The 13,225-nt window shown below is 41.2% G+C and overlaps 1 protein-coding gene across 1 annotated transcript in view; it reads right to left on the bottom strand.

The window, feature by feature from the left end:
• NALCN (sodium leak channel, non-selective) overlaps nucleotides 1-13,225 on the bottom strand; it is a 281,606-nt gene that overhangs the window by 182,075 nt on the left and 86,306 nt on the right. The window contains exon 10 of the mRNA XM_055542965.1: nucleotides 4,882-5,013. Coding sequence (XP_055398940.1) covers nucleotides 4,882-5,013 — 132 coding nt within the window. The remainder of the gene's footprint in view (nucleotides 1-4,881; nucleotides 5,014-13,225) is intronic.

A 13,225-nucleotide genomic window follows, 5' to 3' on the forward strand; every position in this document is an offset into this window, starting at 1 on the left:
GATCAGTCCTGAATATTCATTGCAAGGACTGATATTGAAGCTGAACCTCTAATACTTTGGCCACCTGATGTGAAGAACAGACTTTGGAACATTGGAAAAGACCCTGATGCTGGGAAAGATTGAAGGCAGGAGGAGAAGCAGACAACAGAGGATGAGATGGTTGGATGGCATGATGGACATGAGTTTGAGTAAGCTCCAGGAGTTGGTGATGGACAGGGAGGCCTGGCCTGGTACTTTCCATGGGGTTGCAAAGAGTCAGACACAACTGACTGAGTGACTGAACTGAACTGATACATATAGAATCTAGAAAAGCAGTACTGATGAATCTATTTGCAGGGCAGGAATAGAGAAGCAGACATAGAAAACAGACTTGTGGACACAGCAGGGGTAGGACAGGTTGGGGTGAATTGAGAGAGTAGCATTGAAATATACACTTATCAGTGTAAGATAGATAGCTGGTGTCAAGCTTCTGTATAGCAAGGGAGCTCAGCTGGTGCTCTGTGATGACCTAGGGGGTAGGATGGAGGAGCAGAAGGGAGGCTCAAGAGAGAGGGGACATATGTGTATTGAGAGCTGGTTCATGCTGTTGTACAGCAGAAACTAATACAATTATCCCCCCTCTGCTTTTAATAACGATCCATACTTTCTGTGCTGGATTTGCAGCAAAATTATGTCCATTTTTCAGGTGTTCGGTTGGACATAATTTCTTTGTGAGCCTATGTCATTGATTCTCCATAGCATAAAAACTTGTTACTATTTACTGTCTATATTTCTTGCTTAACTGTAAGCTCCATACACCACAATTCTAAATGGCTCAGTGGTAAAGAAGCAGCCTGCCAAGCAAGAGATTAGGTTCAATCCTTGATCCAGGAAGATCCCCTAGAGAAGGAAATGGCAACCCACTACAGTATTCTTGTCTGGGAAACCCCAAGAACAGAGGATCCTGGCTGGCTACAGTCCATGAGATTGGAAAGAGTCAGACATGACTTAGCAACTGAACAACAACAAAAAAAGTTCCATATATGACACAGCTATTAGGCAACGTCACGTCACGGAGACTATTTCAGAGAAAGTTTAATACTAATGATATTTTCTTACAGGAAACACATCTCCACCAAGGGAGGAATTCATAAGTGACTCCTTAAAAGTTTCTGCGTACCCACATAGAAGTTTGTATTCAATAGCTGTATACCATCAATTCTTTTTCTGAAAAATTGATGTGTGGGTGGATTGACTTTTTGTTAACCAAATCCATTTTTAAATGCACTGGGAGAATTCCGGATATAGAAGAGAACCCAACTCTGAGGCAAATTGATTTTGTATGTGGAAAGTGCTTTTTTAATAAAAATAATCACATTGTGATGCTTCTGCTTTTTAAGTTTTATTTTTCATATTGGATTTCTCCAAGTGTAGCACAGCTAGATATGTATTCCTCACTTACATGATGAATGGGTTTCTAAAGAGTTGTCCGTCAATCAATTTTCCATAAATACAGAACCCCTGAATTCTAAGATCTATTATAGACATAATTCTTCACAATAAAAAAGGCAGGGGTCTCTGGAAATCATTAAGAAATATTTAAGCAACAAATGTTAACAAGGTTATCCCAGCAGTAAGAAGCGCTACTACAAAAGTTTAGTATGGGCTGTAGGAAGCAAGAAGATTTGTTATTTTAATCACTTCAGTTCAGTTCAGTCGCTCACTCGTGTCTGACTCTTTGCAACCCCATGAATCGCAGCACACCAGGCCTCCCTGCCCATCATAAACTCCTGGGGTTCACTCAAACTCATGTCCATCGAGTCGATGATGCCATCCAGCCATCTCATCCTCTGTCATCCCCTTCTCCTCCTGCCCCCAATCCCTCCCAGCATCAGGCTCTTTTCCAATGAGTCAACTCTTTGCATAAGGTGGCCAAGTATTGGAGTTTCAGCTTTAGCATCAGTCCTTCCAATGAACACCCAGGACTGATCTCCTTTAGAATGGACTAGCTGGATCTCCTTGAAGTCCAAGGGACTCTCAAGAGTCTTCTCCAACACCACAGTTCAAAAGCATCAATTCTTAGGCACTCAGCTTTCTTCACAGCATCAATTCTTCGGCGCTCAGCTTTCTTCACAGTCCAACTCTCACATCCATACGTGACTACTGGAAAAACCATAGCCTTGACTAGACGGACCTTTGTTGCCAAAGTAATGTCTCTGCTTTTGAATATGCTATCTAGGTTGGACATAACTTTCCTTCCAAGGAGTAAGCATCTTTTCATTTCATGGCTGCAGTCACCATCTGCAGTGATTTTGGAGCCCCCCAAAATAAAGTCTGACACTGTTTCCATTGTTTTTCCATTTATTTCCCATGAAGTGATGGCACCAGATGCCATGATCTTCGTTTTCTGAATGTTGAGCTTTAAGCCAACTTTTTCACTCTCCTCCTTCATTTTCATCAAGAGGCTTTTTAGTTCCTCTTCACTTTCTGCCATAAGGGTGCTGTCATCTGCATATCTGAGGTTATTGGTATTTCTCCCGGCAATCTTGATTCCAGCTTGTGCTTCTTCCAGCCCAGCATTTCTCATGATGTACTCTGCATATAAGTTAAATAAGTAGGGTGACAATATACAGCCTTGACGTACTCCTTTTCCTATTTGGCACCAGTCTGTTGTTCCATGTCCAGTTCTAACTGTTGCTTCCTGACCTGCATATAGGTTTCTCAAGAGGCAGGTCAGGTGGTATGGTATTCCCATCTCTTTCAGAATTTTCCACAGTTTATTGTGATCCACACAGTCAAAGGCTTTGGTATAGTCAATAAAGCAGAAATAGATGTTTTTCCAGAACTCTCTTGCTTTTTCCATGATCCAGCGGATGTTGGCAATTTGATCTCTGGCTCCTCTGCTTTTTCTAAAACCAGCTTGAGCATCTGGAAGTTCATGGTTCACATATTGCTGAAGCCTGGCTTGGAGAATTTTGAGCATTACTTTACTAGCGTGTGAGATGAGTGCAATTGTGCGGTAGTTTGAGCATTCTTTGGCATTGCCTTTCTTTGGGATTGGAATGAAAACTGACCTTTTCCAGTCCTGTGGCCACTGCTGAGTTTTCCCAATTTGCTGGCATATTGAGTGCAGCACTTTCACAGCATCATCTTTCAGGATTTGAAATAGCTCCACTGGAATTCCATCACCTCCACTAGCTTTGTTCATAGTGATGCTTTCTAAGGCCCACCTGACTTCACATTCCAGGATGTCTGGCTCTAGGTGAGTGATCACACCATTGTGATTATCTGGGTCATGAAGATCTTTTTTGTATAGGTCTTCTGTGTATTCTTGCCACCTCTTCTTAATGTCTTCTGCTTCTGTTAGGTCCATACCATTTCTGTCCTTTATCGAGTCCATCTTTGCATGAAATGTTCCCTTGGTATCTCTAGTTTTCTTGAAGAGATCTCTAGTCTTTCCTATTCTGTTGTTTTCCTCTATTTCTTTGCATTGATCGCTGAGGAAGGCTTTCTTATCTCTTCTTGCTATTCTTTGGAACTCTGCATTCAGATGCTTATATCTTTCCTTTTCTCCTTTGCTTTTCACTTATCTTCTTTTCACAGCTATTTGTAAGGCCTCCCAGACAGCCATTTTGCTTTTTGCATTTCTTTCCCATGGGGATGGTCTTGATCCCTGTCTCCTGTACAATGTCATGAACCTCAGTCCATAGTTCATCAGGCACTCTATCAGATCTAGGCCCTTAAATCTATTTCTCACTTCCACTCTATAATCATAAGGGATTTGATTTAGGTCATACCTGAATGGTCTAGTGGTTTTCCCCACTTTCTTCGATTTAAGTCTGAGTTTGGCAATAAGGAGTTCATGATCTGAGCCACAGTCAGCTCCTGGTCTTGTTTTTGTTGACTGTATAGAGCTTCTCCATCTTTGGCTGCAAAGAATATAATCAATCTGATTTCGGTGTTGACCATCTGGTGATGTCCATGTATAGAGTCTTCTCTTGTGTTATTAGAAGAGGGTGTTTGCTATGACCAGTGTGTTCTCTTGGCAAAACTCTATTAGCCTTTGCCCTGCTTCATTTCATATTCCAAGGCCAAATTTGCCTGTTACCCCAGGTGTTTCTTGACTTCCTGCTTTTGCATTCCAGTCCCCTATAATGAAAAGGACATTTTTTTGGGGTGTTAGTTCTAAAACCTACCTATTTCTAACTACATCTTTAGTGTAGGCTGTCACACCTCAGATTTTTAGAAAAGAAATCTATTTTCCTCCAATCTCGTCCTTGGTACTGTTGAGCTGAGTTCATCTACAATATTCTGAATCTGTGCTTGCCTACACTTTGGAGGAAACAGACACACAATATGACAATGGAGAGAAAACACAGAGGTGGGTATAGAAACACCTATAGATGGCCAGGGTAACACCCGGGGCAAGTGTTGCCTTGGCAATGTGACTCGCGCACGTGACATACAACGTGGGGAAGATCACTCAGGCGTAGGGGCCAGGAAACAAATCAGGCAACACGGGACAAAGGGAAATACCTCGCAAGTAGAAAATGAATCAGCTCTGTGCATGCTCAGTCGCTTCAGTCGAGTCTGAGTCTTTGCAACCCCATGGACTGTAGCTCGCCAGACTCCTCTGTCCATGGGATTCTCCAGGCAAGAATACAGGAGTGAGTTTCCATGCCCTCTTCCAGGAGATCTTCCCGACCCAGGGATCAAACCTGCATCTCCTGCACTGAAAGCAGATTCTATACCCACTGAGCTATCAGGGAAGCCCTGAATCAGCTTTGGTTGAAGTTAAATGATGACTGAGCTGAAATGAACTTTCACGTTTCTAAAAGCTGCTGCCATGAGCCGAGGTTCTTGGGTGCTTTGAAAAGTGACCTGTGCCCATGAGCTGCTTACCTCTGCCAGGTAGAACTCGTCGTACTGTCTCTTGAAGCTTTCTCCTTTGTGATAGTTGCTGGCGGCCACGATCACATCCACGGTCACCATGCTCAGGATGAACATGTGGAAGACGGATGACCGCATCATTTGCTGAGGAGGCAAAATGGAAGAACTCTTAATAAAGGGACAAACCCATGATTCAACATACCTATGTGCTCAGACTTTGCTGGATCTGCAACATCTTTGTTAAATGCTACTGTGAACAGTCTTTCTTTTTAAGAAAATTATATTTTATTGACGCAAAGTTGATTTACAGTGTTGTGTAAATTTCAGCTGTCCAGCAAAGTGATTCAGTTATACATATACACAATATACACAGTCTTTTTTCAGATTCTTTTCCATTGCAGTTTATCATGGGATATTGATTATTAGTTCCCTGTGCCATATAGGAATACCTTGCTGTTTATCCACTCTATATATAATAGTTTGTGTGTGCTTAACCCAAACCTCCAATCCCTCTCTCCCCCAGAACCTCCCTCTCTTGGCAAACACATGTCCAGAACAACTTTTCTAAGGTAACTTGATGATTGTCACTACATATTGTGAGAAAAGCAATCTTTTATCTGCAGGCAGCTAAAAAGTACCTGGGGAGATAGTTTCAGAGACTTTTGGTTAAAAGCTGAAAATACATTTCACTGAACTTGTGTATAACCTATATCTTAATTTTCACTGGCCAGTTAGGAAGCTCTTATCCTTACTGCTGACTGTATAGAGAAATTATTTTTGGAAAGCTGATACCACATAACAAGTAGCGCTTTATTCTACCAAGAGAAAAAGCTACTGTTGATGAAAGCATTTTAGAGATAAACCACAGAACTGGAAAAGCAGAAGAAACCTAAGATATATTTATTTTTTAATGTATTGCTTCTGTGGATTATTCATTTCTTTAAATTACTATTTTTAACAATTTATTTTCTATGTTTTAAACCACTTTATTAAAGTATGGTTGATATTTAAAAATGTGGTTCATATTGAACATGTATAACTCAATGAGATTGGGGATAAATATACACCCATGAAAGTATGACCATCAAAGCCATATACATATCCATCACCTCCCAAAGCTTCCTCTTGCCTCCTCTATTAATATTATTATTATTCTTACTTGTGGTAAGAACACAACATAAGATCTATCCTCCTAGTAAATTTTAAATATACAATAGAGTACATAGCTACAGGTACTATGCCATAGACGTTCATAATTTACTTACCTCATATAACCAGAACTTTATACTCTCTGCATAAATGTTATTGAAAATTATACTACAATTAATAATAGCTGATGTCTATATTTATAATTATTATGTGCTCAAAGCCGTTGTAAGTGCTTTACATAAACGAAGTCATTTAATGTCCTAACAGTTCTAGGAAGTTATGCTAATTTTATAGAGAAGGAAACTGAGGCTCAGAGAAGTTAAATAACTTTCTCACTGTCACATACATACTGAAGATGAAACCACAGTTTGGATCCATATCTGGTCCAAGCCTGCTGCCTAACTTGAGGTAAAATAATTAGGTATTTGAAAAATAATGGCTATTATTATATTAGCTATCATGTTTTGAATACTGTATGTTATTTCTTTCACTTCTTTCATCTCCACCATAACCTTACATAGTGGGATATATTACCCACTTCTTCCACAGAGTTCAGACAGGTTAAGTCACTTGTCCAAGGTCACACAGCAAGTACACAGCAGTGCCAGACTCTGTACCCATGTCTGTTTAAAGTCCATTTTAGGAGCTCCTGCCCCACTGTGGGGCAGGAAATACATAAAAGGAGGGGTAGAAGCTGAAGACCCTGGGCAGCAGAAGGAGGAGAGGGAAGCTGACCACACAATGAATCACTGAGTCACACCCCGTGGCACCAACTGCCCGGGGTACAGAGCCATGATGAGCCCCGTTTCAGGGTTTCACTGGTTTTTACAGACACATGTGGACACCACTTGATCTTGTCGTGAGAATTCTTCAATCTTTGCAACTGAAAGAACCTAACGAAAGCAGAACCCACGAAGAGGAAAAGGGAGAAAAGGACACCTCTGAGCTTGCCGTCGGCTCTCTGCATCCAGATGGGTGCCTTCTTGTGGGTTCATGACCCTGCAGTCGGCCACAGCATGGGCTCTGAGCCGAAGTGCATGGACCTGAAACTCTACCATGCACGAGCTCTGTGGCCCTGAGCAAGGTTCTTCAACCTCTCTGTGCCTCAGTTTTCCCATTGGGAAAATGGAGACAAGTACCGGCTACTCCAAAAGTTGTTATCATAAATGTATAAATATCTGTCAGCTCTCACATTGGCGCTTGTGTATTATAAATGTTCTATTAAGACGTGCAGTTTTAAAAAAAAATGTGACCGAGGTATTTTTCTGTTCAGCAATGAAAAATAAATTGCCCAAGGTCAAAGAATTAATTACGCTGTATATTTGACTGAGCCCAGAACCAAGCGAGATAAATAAAAGCGATAAAGTCTAATAATGTGAGAGATATCACAGCCACTGGAAAAGCAGGTATTTAGTGAGGTTGTGTGTCACCATGGCTACCGATGGGTTCTTACATCCATTTATTTGCCCTTGACTTTATTTCATGGATAATGCAAAATCAAATTCCAGGGCTGTCAGTCAACATGTTTAAATGCACGTCAACTTGCTTGCAGGAACTACTGACCTTCATAACATTGATAAGCATATCAGCTGGCAAGTTTCTATCCTCATTAGAATTTTTATTTAGTCTTTCTTGCATTGAGAGAGTTAAAATTCCATAACTATTATTCCTTTTCTAGACTTTTTTCAAGGTAACGTTCTATTAAAAACATTTCAACTGCTTTCCACTTCATCTGCATGACAGAAAAGCCACAACTTTCTCTTTCTATTTTCCTTGGCTGTGGATTTATGTCTTAAGTAAACTGTTATTACCGAAAGGTCTAAACAAAGCTTTTAGCCATGGCTGTCAAAAAACTTTTAAATTGGTTTTGTAACTGTCACTGCTTCACTACCGTGCTGTCGTTATAATTAGGTTGTTTTTTGTCTGAATGTCTACGTTTCCCTGTTGGTACAGAGTCATTAAAATAATCACTTACAATGGATTTTGATACGCTATAATCACCATCGTTCAGCTGACTTCTTCCACAGTAATAACTTTCAAATATTAAATAAGAATTAAGGTGATCAGTATGTATGGTAGCCAAATTTAAATAATAAAACCAGGAACTCTAGCTTCAAAGGTAGAGCTAGTTTACATGGGCCACTTCAACTCGGTCCAACTCAACCAATGTCTGAACGTGGCTATGGGCTTCCTCAATGTAGAATGGCTGGCAACATTGCACTTAGGCTCACACTTACATCGACAGGACAGTCCAAATTTATACCCATCAATTTTTCACTTTGTTATAAAAATTTTAACGTAAAGGAAAATGTTAAAGTTGTCAGTGCCACGAAATATCATTTAACTTGGGATTTCACAGTTGTATGATTTAGTGTGGATGCAGGATATATAGATGGATATATATAAACATACACATACATATGGATGTATATATGTATGTGTGTATATATATTTATATATATGTGTGTGCGCATATATATATTTATATATGTGTGTGTGTAGGAAATGACAACACACAACAGAAGTGACTTAGCATGCATGCATATATATACATGCTCAGTTGCTCAGTCGTGTCCAACTCTTTGCAATCCCATAGACTGTAGTCTGCCAGGCTTCTCTGTCCATGAGATTCTTCAGGCAAGAATAGTGGAGTGGGTTGCCAGGTCCTCCTCCAGGGAATCTTCCCAACCCAGGACTGAATCTGCATCTCTTACCTCTCCTGCATTGGCAGGCATGTTCTCTACCACTAGCACCACCTGGAAAGTACATATATATATATATATACACATATATATATACATATACATAAACATATATATAAAATCTTTCTCTCTCTATATATATATATAGAGAGAGAGAGATGCTTAATATAAGACTCTTCAGATCCTACATACACATCCTATTTTTTAAAATTCCCTTCAACTGAGATGTCATTTTGACTTATATTTTTAAAACATCAGAAAAGTTTTGCATCTATTTTGAGTCTGGCTTTGATCCAAGAACTTCTGATTTCGTATGTGACAGTTGGAATCACCAAAATACGAAGAAGAGACTATAACAGAATCATCCCCAAGGCAGCTATGTCAGGAATTCTCAGAAGCCTTGCTACTCAAAGTGTGGTCCCTGGACCAGCAGCTTCCTGGGAGTGTATTATAAATGCAGTGTCTCAGGCCCCATCCCAGATCTACTGAATCAGAATCTGCATCTTTAGCCATGATTACTGTAGATCCTAAAGTTTGAGAAGGTCTGTTGCAGAGGATACTCCTTGAGTTGCAGATGAAAACCTAGGTGACCTATAAAATTTTTTTACAAATTCACAATTTCATGATTCTTAAAAGTAATCATCCAATAAAATATATAGCAAATACTGACTATAATATTGTGATCTCATTAATAAATATTAATATATTACCTCATCACAAAAATGTATGCCTACTTCCCCTATCCCCTTCAATTCTAAGATCAAAATCAACCAAACCAGTTTGGCTTCATGAAGACAAAAGTGTGAGCCATGTTTTCAGCCATTGGAGAGGATTATGAAGAGTCAGACACGCTTAGTGACTAAACCACCACAGGAGAGAAGGAAATGGTAACCCGCTCCAGTTCTTGCCTGGAAAATTCCATGGACGGAGGAGCCTGGCAGGCTACAGTCCACGGGGTCACAAAGAATCAGACGCAGTGAAGCAATTGCCACTTTCAGTTTCATGAAGGTACCAGCACAGACTTACTGTAGGAATGCAGGTGGCTTCTAGAATCTGGAAAAGGCAAAGCAATAGTTTTTTTTTTTCCCCCTAAAATTTAAGTACTAAGCCTTGTTCATACCTTGATCTTAGCCTAGGGAAACCATTTTGGACTTCAGACCTAGAGAACCATAAATAATAAATCTATGTTGTTTGAATATCACTAAGTTTGTGGAAATTTGTCACGGTAAGAACTAGGAAACTAAACCAAGCCCTGTTTGTGATTCTGACACACACTGGCTCAAATCACCTCCTACGAAATAGGACTGCGGGCGTCTGCCCAGTGCTCCAAAATTTCTACCTGATCGAAGGATTTCACCCAAGGCCACTTGCCAGTCAAGGCCTCTGCAAAATGTATTACTGCAAATATAAACTCATGATGCCAAGCAAGGCTTTCATCCTGCTTTGTTTCAGGATGTGGAATGAGACGCTGGCTCTGAAACAATGACACTGAGTCCAGCCTCATCCAGGAGAAGGGGGAAGGTCACTTTTCTTCATATTAGTTCTGAGTCCTACCGTGAAGGGAATGCTTTCAAATACAGAAGTCTATGCCAAACCTGGCGAGAGATCCTCACTTAATTCAAGCTGATGCCGACAAAATGGATTCTCAAAATAAGAGCTCATATTTAAGGGCTCGGTTTGTGCCAAGACTCATTCCAAGCGTAACACGTGCTGGGGTGAAAATTTCATTTAATCCTCAACAACTCTGTGAAAAATGGTGCATTTGCTATCCCCTCATCTATGGAGAAACAGGTAAGGATGCGTCCATTTCCAAGTTCACAGAGTCAGAAACTAGTCCCAGGTGAGTCCAAAGCCAACGCTCTCCTGCCGCCTATCAGGCAGTCAACACGCAGTGGACTCTGATTCACATATTAAAGAAGAGTGACAAGTTGCTCTCGTGTCTAGTGTTCGTGATTTAATAGAGGATGTAAGCTTGTGAATCCTGCATCTGAAAGCCGAAGGAAAGCTGTTCCCCACTGGAGGGTCTAAGATCTCCACGGAGGAAAAGAATATCAAGTTTGAAGACAGTCTGAGCTGAGTTCAAATCTTGATTCTGTGCTGATTTAACTTCTCTGTGACTCAGTTTTCTTACATGGGAAATGGGTGTGATAACATCTACATCTCTAGGTTGGAACGTGAATATAAACGAGACTATTTAGCATAGAGTCTACACAGGATGGAGTCTAAACGGTGTAGATGTCGGGGCAGGCATCTTACACTCCACAATGTTTATTATTATTGCTGTATTTGAAAACACTCTAGGTACTTAAAGGTAGAGATACAGGCAGTTGCTTATGGGGGAGGTGCATGTGAGCTTAGTCGCTCAGTAGTGTCTGACTCTTTGCAACCCCATGGACTGTAGTCTGTCAAGTTCCTCTGTCCATGAGATTCTCCAGGCAAGAATACTGGAGTGGGTTTCCAGGCCCTCCTCCAGGGGATCTTCCCAACCCAGGGATTGAACCTGAGTCTCTCATGTACTCTGCATTGGCAGGTGGGTGCTCTACCATGAGCACCACTGGAGAAGCCCTATGGGAAAGGTAAGAAGATATAAGAGGAGAAATCAAGTCAAAGAGATAACTGATCTTGAGAGGGATCAGGGAAATTTATAGATTTTCAAAAAGGTCTTAAGTTGTCTCATTTTTAGTGGCATGAATGCTTAAGGACTCCATAAGAGTTCTTCCTATTCATTTGTTCAGTAAGCTTTCCGATAGAATAGTGCCTTAAACATTCTGAAGACTCTGTAGGCAGACATCTAACAAATCCAAACAGTGGCCTAGGAGGTCACAATAGTACAGCTCAGAACTCAAATCTTTCTTTTGTTTTTAAAGATTCCAAGTTTTTTAAAAACGTAATTTTACTTATTTATTTATGGCTGTGCTGGGTCTTCACTGTTGCTTGGGCTTTTCCCTAGCTGCAGCGAGCAGTTCCTCTTGAGCTGTGATGCTGTGGCTTCTCACTGCAGTGGGAGAAGTACTCTTATTGTAGAGCACAGGCTCAATAATTGTGGAACACGGCCTTAGTTGCTCTATAGCATGTGGGTTCTTCCCTGATCAGGGATTGAACCCGTGCCTCCTGCCTGACAGGAGGATTCTTTACCACTGAGCCACCAGGAAAGTCCTCAAATCTTTCTTTAAATCGCTGCTTGAATGAATAAAATATCCTACTCTGGTAAACAAATTTTATGCACTGAACACTGTATTGGCCAGCTACTAAAAGTTGTGTTTTAGTTAGATTTCAAAATAAACATATTTGGAAAACAATGCATTTACAAGGTGAAATTCTCAGAAACCATCCTGCATATGAACCATGAGCCTAAGAACAAGATCATAATGCAAAAGAGCAAATGCAGAAAGCCTAAAATAATCTCCTGTTTGCAAGTGCTATGTCTTCCCCTCCTCTTAGAAGACACCTGAATAGTTGCTACTTTTATAATCAAGATACAGAATAATTCTGTCCAATACAAAGGATTTGTGTGAAACAGGAAATATCTTTATGCAATGGGCTTCCCAGGTGGCGCAGTAGTAAAGCATGCAGGAGACGCAAGTTCAATCCCTGGGTCAGGCAGATCCCCTGGAGAAGGAAATGGCAATCTACCCAGTATTCTTGCCTGGAGAGTTCCATGGGAAGAGGAGCCTGGTGGGCTATACAGTTCATGGGGTTGCAAAGAATTGGATGCAACTGAGCATATACCCATTTTGTATAGCAATACTAGAAACAGAACCAATAGCTATCCTTAGAAACTCTGCCTTTCCCTTCTGCCTGCCCCGGCATGTCCTTGGAGAAAGAGAGGGCAGAAGGAAATCCACAGGTGGCCTCCCACGAAGGCAGCGAGCATCTCTGGGCCATGCGGGAGCACTCACAGTGCAGAAATGAGCCTCTGTCGGTATATTTGTTACCTGGGCCTCCCCTCTTCAGGGCCCTCTGTTTCTGACTTGCAGTCAAGGAGAAGTGCAATACCAGAGTGCAGGTGCTAACACTGTCTACGTTTCCCACGACAGCTCCACTGGCCAAACAGTTACTGAATGGACTGTGACAAAAGGTGCTTAGTTCAGAATTATGGGGCGTTTCTGCTTGTCCTCATGAATACTTCAGTGAAAAGTTGAGGGTCTTAAACAGACACTAGACGGGACACTTAAAACCATGATGCTTTTAAGATCTTCAAAGACACTTTAGTTGACATTCCAACTCAGTTCCAGTTCAGTCCCTCAGTCGTGTCTGACTCTGCGACCCCATGAATCACAGCACGCCAGGCCTCCCTGTCCATATTAAACTCCTGGAGTTCACTCAAACTCATGTCCATCAAGTCGGTGATGCCCATCCAGCCATCTCATCCTCTGTCATCCCCTTCTCCTCCTGCCCCCAATCCCTCCCAGCATCAGGCTCTTTTCCAATGAGTCAACTCTTCACATGAGGTGGCCAAAGTACTGGAGTTTCAGCTTCAACATCAGTCCTTCCAAAGAACACCC

Source organism: Bubalus kerabau, chromosome 12, assembly GCF_029407905.1.
Source record: "Bubalus kerabau isolate K-KA32 ecotype Philippines breed swamp buffalo chromosome 12, PCC_UOA_SB_1v2, whole genome shotgun sequence".
Lineage (NCBI taxonomy): Eukaryota > Metazoa > Chordata > Mammalia > Artiodactyla > Bovidae > Bubalus > Bubalus kerabau.